At 44.8% G+C, this 7613-nt stretch overlaps 1 protein-coding gene across 1 annotated transcript in view; it reads left to right on the forward strand.

Annotated features, from left to right (window-relative positions):
- Window positions 1–7287, forward strand: part of USP39 (ubiquitin specific peptidase 39) — a 36540-nt gene extending 29253 nt beyond the window's left edge. The window contains exons 11-13 of the mRNA XM_086326500.1: window positions 3889–4024; window positions 5763–5849; window positions 6804–7287. Of these exons, the coding sequence (XP_086182626.1) occupies window positions 3889–4024; window positions 5763–5849; window positions 6804–6851 (271 nt within the window). The 3' untranslated portion in view covers window positions 6852–7287. The remainder of the gene's footprint in view (window positions 1–3888; window positions 4025–5762; window positions 5850–6803) is intronic.
- Window positions 7288–7613: the final 326 nt, after the last annotated feature.

A 7613-nucleotide genomic window follows, 5' to 3' on the forward strand; every position in this document is an offset into this window, starting at 1 on the left:
TTCCTGCTCAGTCAGCACAGAAATTTCCTTTCACTGGTAGGAAGTTTCTTTTATATTAGGGACCTGGAATATGTGTATTTTGCCACCAGTTACATTTGGATTTTTGGTCACTGTGCCTTCAGTAGCTTGTCTATCAGAAAGCTTTGGAGAAGTTGAGAAAAAGATGACTTTTCCACTAGTCTGATGGAGACCATCACACTGTGTGACTCTCCTGGAAACCTAGACTTTGATTATTAATGCACCGTCATCACTTTTAGACTAATACAGTTCTCATTATGCTCAAGTCCCCATTTGAAAAACCCTTCGTCAGATCTAATTCTTCTCCTGTGTTTTATTCATAGTAGAGATCCATCAGACGTGCAGTGATTAGCGGCCCCCTGCTTGTTTGGAGATAGGGTTTCTGGGCACAGGTGTAAAGTTTCACTTCCAGCTAGTTAGGTGGTCTCAACATTGGACTGTTTCATGGGGGGACAAATAGGGTTTTCCCCATTGACTGTTTTCTAAAGCAAAATGATTTAACATCAATTTATTCCCTTTTGCCACTGAGACAGTTTGGGTTCAGTCATGAAATTTTTGAGTATATATACTTCTGAAGACTTTTCTAGGACTTGTTCAAAGAAGTCCAAACAGCTGTTGTTAAAGCTGAGAAGACAGTATGAGAAGTCAGTTCTTAGCAGCTGGCAGGCATTTTGGCTCTCGTGAGCCCTCATCGGTTTCCTCAGACTCATATCTAAAATGTATTTTAACAGTGGCTGTTTAGGGACTTCCCTGGCAGTCCAGTGGTTAGGACTTAGCACTTTCACTGTGTTCCACAGATAGGGAACCGAGATCCTGCAAGCTGTGTGGCAGGTCCAAAAAAAAAATCCCAAAAGCCCCAAAACAACAATGACTATTTATTGTAATCTACATGGTTCGCTGTCAGTCTGTGGAAATAAGTAGCTATCCTTAACACATGGAAAGCTACATAATACAGTTAGAACAAAGTTGCCTGCTTATTATTAATACATGGTTTACACTGAAATTTTTTTGTATTTTTGGACAGGTGATATATTCATAAATTCATAGTGTAAAATTCAAAAGGAGACACATATCTAGAAATGATCCCCGGATGTGACCACTGTTAGCATTTATTGTAAAGCCTTCTTGAGATGATAGCACTGTGTTTCATGTTATGAGTGGTAGCACAGCCGACAGTTCTAGAGATGAGAAAAAGGATATAATCTCTCTTGGGCTTCCCAGGTGACTCAGTAGTAAAGAATCTGCCTGCCAGTGCAGGAGATGTGGGTTCGATCCTTGGGTTGGAAAGATCCCCTGGAGAAGACAATGGCGACCCACTCCAATATTCTTACCTGGAGAATCCCATGGACAGAGGAGCCTGGCGGGCCACAGTCCATGGGGTCACAGAGTGTTGGACACAACAGAGTGACTGAGCACACACATACTCTTCTTATTCTATCTTGTATTTAAATTTTTATAAATATTTGTAGGCGTCAGGTTATATTTTTCCTGAAAATAGTGTAGTTAGTTAGCTTTCTCTTAATAGTTACGTTAACTGTCAATCTACTTCCCTATTTGAAAGTTCTTGGTAATTGTCATTGCAGTCTTCACAGTAAGCCTGTATTATAGCTCTTGACTTCATAAAAACTGGTACACATTTATACCATATTTATACATCAACTGATAGAATTCAACAAATAAAACACAAAAGGAGGTTTTATTCCAAGTACATCAAGAATGCTTCTCTGTGTTTAAAAAATGAGTGTTCAAGTGTTAAAAATAAATTTGATGTTTTTAAGTCCCAATTGAAGGAACCTAGTCAGTAGTCTCTATTGACAACCAGAACTGAGAAATTTGGAAGCTGTGGGGGAGTCAAGGTGGGTTCCATAAAGGAGAGAAAGCTGGATGGGAAAAGGATAAAGCTTTTCAAAGGAGAAAAGAGGGCAGGTAACTCTTGGATCTTGCTGCTTCTCCAGTGCCTGGTTTCTGCTGCATCTCCTAGTCTGAAACCTTGAATCAATTAATCCCCCTTTTGTACTTGGGCTGCCCAAGGTGTTCTGTTACTTGTAACCATTCTGCCTATTTGACTAAAGGCAAAATAATCAAATAAACACAGTCCCATGAAATCAAAGAAAAAAACAAATCTGAATGATCTGCCTGGTTTGCCATATTTAAAAAAATTAATTGACATATTTATTTTGGCTGTGCTAGGCCTTTGTTGCTGTGCGTGGGCGTTCCCTAGTTGTCGCAAGCAGGGGCTACTCTGGTTGCGGCGCAGGAGCTTCTCTTTGTGGTAACTTCTCTTGTTGTGGAGCACGGGCTCTAGAGCTTCAGTTGCAGCTCGTGGGCTTAGTAGTTGCAGATCACAACTTAGGGGTGGCTTACTTGCCTGGCCACACGTGGAATCTTCCTGGACCAGAGATCGAACCCACGTCCCCTGCATTGGCAGGTGGATTCTTAACCACTGGACCACCAGGGAAGTCCTGTTTTGCCGCACTGAAATTGTTACAGTGATTGTATACAGTTATAACTGACATGCTCAGGTGAGCAGGCTTCTATAGGCTGAGTCCAGAGACCAGGTACCCCCTGAACACTGCCACTGCATCCGATTCCCTGACAGAGCAGAGGGTGAGGCGGTTACCCTTGTTCTCATCTCAGAGGAGATGGTGACTCTCATTCTCATACAGCAGAGCCTTAGCTTATGTCACCTGCTTAAACTTAAACACAGCTCCGAGGTGACAGAGCCTCGATTCCAGCTCAGGTCTGAATGACTCCAAGCTGTGTACTTTAGACTGCCAGGTATGCATTAATTTTTATTTTTGAATATTTTTTGTCCATGCCTTGTGGCTTGAAGGATTGTAGTTCCCCGGTTAGGGATTGAACCAGGGCCCTCAGCAGTGAAATCATGGAGTCCGTCCACAAGACCACCAGGCATGACTCCCCTAGGCATGCTTTTATTTTTTTATTTTTAAAATTTTAATTAAAAATATTATTTATTTGGCTGTGCAGGGTCTTAGTTGCAGCATGCAGGATCTTTCAGTTGCAGGACGTTTAGCAGCAGCATGCAAACTCTTAGTTGTGGCATGTGGGATCTAGTTCCCTGACCAGGGGTTGAACCCGGGCCGCCTGCATTGGGAGTGCAGAGTCTTAGCCACTGGACCACCAGGAACGTCTTTTAATTAATTAATTAATTTATGGTTGCACTGGGTCTTTATTCCTGCATATGGGCTTTCTCTAGTTGCAGTAAGAGGGGGGCTACTCTTTAGTTGCAGTGGGCTGGCTTCTCACTTTCGTAGTTCTCTTGCATAGAACAGGCTCTAGGGCACCTGGCTTCAGTAGTTGAGGCCTGTGGGCTCAATAGTTGTGGCACACAGGCTTAGTTGCTTCGTGGCTTGTGGGATTTTCCCAGACCAGGGATTGAACCTGTGTCTCCTGCATTGACAGGCAGGTTCTTTCCCACTGAGCCACCAGGGAAGCCCTCAGTTCAGTTCAGTTCAGTCGCTCAGTCGTGTCCAACTCTTTGTGACCCCATGAATCACAGCACGCCAGGCCTCCCTGTCCATCACCAACTCCCGGAGTTCACTCAGACTCACGTCCATTGAGTCAGTGATGCCATCCAGCCATCTCATCCTCTGTCGTCCCCTTCTCCTCCTAGGCATGCTTTTAAAATACGCTTTTCCCATAGAGCCAGTCTTCCTAGTTTGACCCATTTTTGTAGCAAACTGTGAATTTCCACAAACCTGGGCTCCGTAGCTATTCAAGCCCACCTAGATCCAAGTTCCTGAAATAGGGTTCCACAGCTTCGTGGTCCATTTAGGGAGGACAGTTAACCTCTACAGGGCTAACCTCATAGGCTTTGTCTGATCTTCACTTTATTTTCATCATCCTCAGAAATGTGGACCTGAGAGAGTATTTGTCTGAAGAAGTGCAGGCAGTGCACAAGAATACCACCTACGACCTCATCGCCAACATTGTACACGACGGCAAACCCTCCGAGGGCTCCTACCGGATCCATGTGCTCCACCATGTGAGTAGGGCTGACTTCTCACTGTGCAGAGTGGCAGAAGCCGGTGGTGTTCCCTTGGCCTTTTGGAAGGCAGCTCCTTTCAGTTTGCTCTTTCTTGTCCTTGACTTTGGGATTCTGTGAGAAACAGAGTTGTCAGTGACCAGTTTAAGGCAGCTGTTCTCAATTTTGGCTACATGTGGGACTTCCCTGGGGGCAGGTTTTAGACTGCTGAAGCCTGGACCATCCCAGACCAGTTACGTGAAAACAGTGTGATTTGTGCCTGTTGATTTTCCACTGGGGCAAAGGCCAGAGATGCTGCTGAATGTCTTCCAATGCACAGGCAGCCCCCACCGCAAAGAGTTTTCCGGTCCAAAATGTTGGAGTTAAGACTTGATTAGATTATCTGGAGGTGAGAACCAGGCGTCTTGATGGTCTTAAAATTCTCAGGTTTCCAGTGTGTAGCTAAGATTGAGAAGCGCTGTCCTAGACTAGCACCTGCCACCTAAAGTGCCTTGGATTCGCAGCATTGACATCACATGAGAACTCGTTAGAAATTGTAGAATCTCAGACCCCTCGCATACCTCCTGAATCACAGTCTACTGGTTTAACAAGGCCCTCTGAAGGGTATGAAATTAAAGTTTACAAAGCACTGGTAGAGAGGTTCCCTTTCAGCTAAAACTAATTTTGTGAATTTGCTGAAAATGGGGGAAACATGTGCTTAGAATGTATTTGGTATGATACAGATTACTGGCACAAATTGTTCTAACTTGATGAGTCTTCTGAGAATCTGGGTTTAATGGTAACCAGCTTCTATCTGCCAAGCACTTGGCCGTGTGCTAGATAGTATGCCACATACTTCATGTATGTTCATCTTGTTTATATCCCTAAACACACTTCCAGGACAGGTGTTCATACCATCTTTTTACAAGTGAGGAACCTAGCTTAGAGTTGGAGTAACTGATCTGAAGTTAGAAGAGTTGGCATTGGAACCTGAATACTCGGTTTTACTGTGTTCTTATTAACCAGTCCTCACACCAGGAATAGGGGTTTTCATTATGGGATCCTGAGCTTTTGTTGTGTATCCTATTTGAACTACTGGAATATCCAGAATAACCGGAATATATTTGTCTTTGGCATTTCTTGAAAGTTTGGATGGATGAGGCAGGTGAGCTTCCAGAAGTATCTCTGCCATAATCCAGAAACTTCTTTTCCTCTTTGTTTATAGAAGAATGAAGTGAGGTAGATGTTGTTATATTTGCAGCACTGCTTCTTAGGCCAAAGGAAACAGGTTAGTATGAGGGACAGTGTCCACCAAGGAGTCTTTTTCTGTCCAGCTCTTGCCGTGTCCTCTGGGGCGGGGGTGGGAATGTCCATTTTTGGTTAATGCTGCACCTTCTAAGTGAATGTGTTGATCTGTCACTTCAGAGCAGCAAGGGGACATCTCAGGTGAGGAGTAGGGGCTTCCTCTTCTTTCTCTGTGTTGTCCTCCTAGTCTCTTCCTAAAAGACGAACAGTGTTTGAGACTCCACTGTGCTTTAAGGAGTCCTCAGCAGGACTTGTTTGTCAAGATCAGCACCCTAAAAGCTCTTGACATTGAATGATGCCCAGCAGAGGCCTTGTACTTTCTTTCTTAGAACTCTTGCTGGGTGATGGTCTAGTGACTATTCTGACTTTTCTAGCTTTTGGCTGCATCTCTTTCCCTCTAAAACTCTATTGGTTTCTGGGAGCAAACTGACCTAGCCCTTCATACTCCTTGCAGGGGACAGGCAAATGGTATGAATTACAGGACCTCCAGGTGACCGACATCCTTCCTCAGATGATCACACTGTCAGAGGCTTACATTCAGGTGGGTTGGCTTCACTCGATGAGCGTGGAGGTGATGGGGTGTGGGGGCTGGTGAGAGAAGTGTTGTGGGTGAAGGCAGGGAGTGGGACTGAGTTAGCTTGGGTGCCTTTCGACATGCAGTGGGGAAAGAGGCGGGGCCAGGAGTGATCTTCAGTGAAGAGAAGGACAGGAAAGCATGGACGAGTTATTAGTGAGCAAGGAGGTTCTCTGTGTGCGGTCAACCAGGTCAGGTTTGCAAGTGTGTGGTCTGATTTCAAGGAGGAAGAGCTCAGAATCATCTGGAGTCATCTCTGAAGCTCTCCCCAGTTCCCTAGGCAAAGTCAGCATTCTTTGTGACCCCACAGCATTGTCCCATGTCTATGGAGCAGCAGCTGCATGTTTTAACTGTCCTCTCCACTGTGTTGGGAGTTCAAGGAGCTGAGGGGCTCTTATCTTCTCTTTCTTCTTTTTAAAAAAAATTTTTACTTTTTGGCCACACTGTGCAGCATATGGGATCTTATTTCCCCAACCAGGCATCAAACCCATGCCCTCTGCAGTGGAAGCGCAGAGTCTTAACCACTGGACCTCCAAGGAAGTCCCCCTGTCTTCTCTTTCTAACTGTCCTAGTCTCTGCAGAGAAGGAAGACAGGCTAAGAGAAGGCCACAGCTTTATAAAAAAGGAGAGAGATAGTGCTTGTTCCAAGAAGAACTCTTTCCTTGGTGACTGAAGTTGCAGGCCTGACTGTTAGTCCTTTTTCAGAAAAGGAGTTTGGAATGGGAAGAGAAGGATGGGTAGAAAAGTGAAAATTAAATGAAAGGGAATTTTCTGAAAGATTTTGAGTTAGTTTTAGGGGACTTAGCAAATACGCAGTTGGGGTGACAGTTTGCTCATTTCCTAGCACAGATTTAGGTGCATGATAAATATTTGTGGATGGAACACAGGCTCCTAAGTATCCATTGTATTCATTTCTTACAGATTTGGAAGAGGCGAGATAATGATGAAACCAACCAGCAGGGGGCATGAAGGAGGCGTTTAGAACTTTGCTCCCGGGGCTTTGGCCGACGTTGTTGTGAGCACAGGTGGATGGCACAAGCCCCTGAACCAGCGCTGTGTTCTGGTTCTCACCAGAGCATCAGTGGTCCATCTGCCTCGGATGGCTCCATGCTGTCACTCAGCTGGTCTTTGATCATTTACAGTAGATTGGTGTCCCTTTCTCCTCCCTGGCTAGCTCCCTTCTAGCAGGCCAGAACTCTTTTACAGATGTATGTAATTTATTTCCGAATAGCCAGGAATACTAAAGGACTAGATGGGTTTCTTTGAAGCATCAAAGCCTCAGGATTATAGGATTTAGAGCTTGAAGCCAGTAACACCCTTCTTCCATCATAGGTAGTTTTCCTGTGGTTCTCTTCATTTCTTGATATGTGTTTGGGGATGGATTAAATGTTTTCCTGTTTTTAAACCAGCCTCTTGTTTCATATCATTCTCTTGGGCTTCTGCCTAAGGGGGGTTTAAAAAGAAAGTCCTCACGAACTGTCTCCCCTATGATCTTTCATCTGGTGGACATCACGCTTGTCTCTTCCTGTCAGCCTGTGCGTGGTGTGTCAGTTAGGGTGCATCCATCCTCTGAGTAAGACAGAATCTGACAAAGAGATAAATCACTATCAGTCTTAGCTGGAACTCTGGAAGTGGGCACTTTCAGCCTGCAGTGCAGGGCTCCGTGAGGAATGACAGGGAAGCAGGCAGGAAGAGTGTCTGACCACAGGACAGCTCTGAGAACGTCTCAGC

This window comes from Bos grunniens, chromosome 11 (genome assembly GCF_055505025.1).
Source record: "Bos grunniens cultivar Pamir isolate PY7600 chromosome 11, Bosgru_T2T1.0, whole genome shotgun sequence".
Taxonomy (NCBI): Eukaryota; Metazoa; Chordata; class Mammalia; order Artiodactyla; family Bovidae; genus Bos; species Bos grunniens.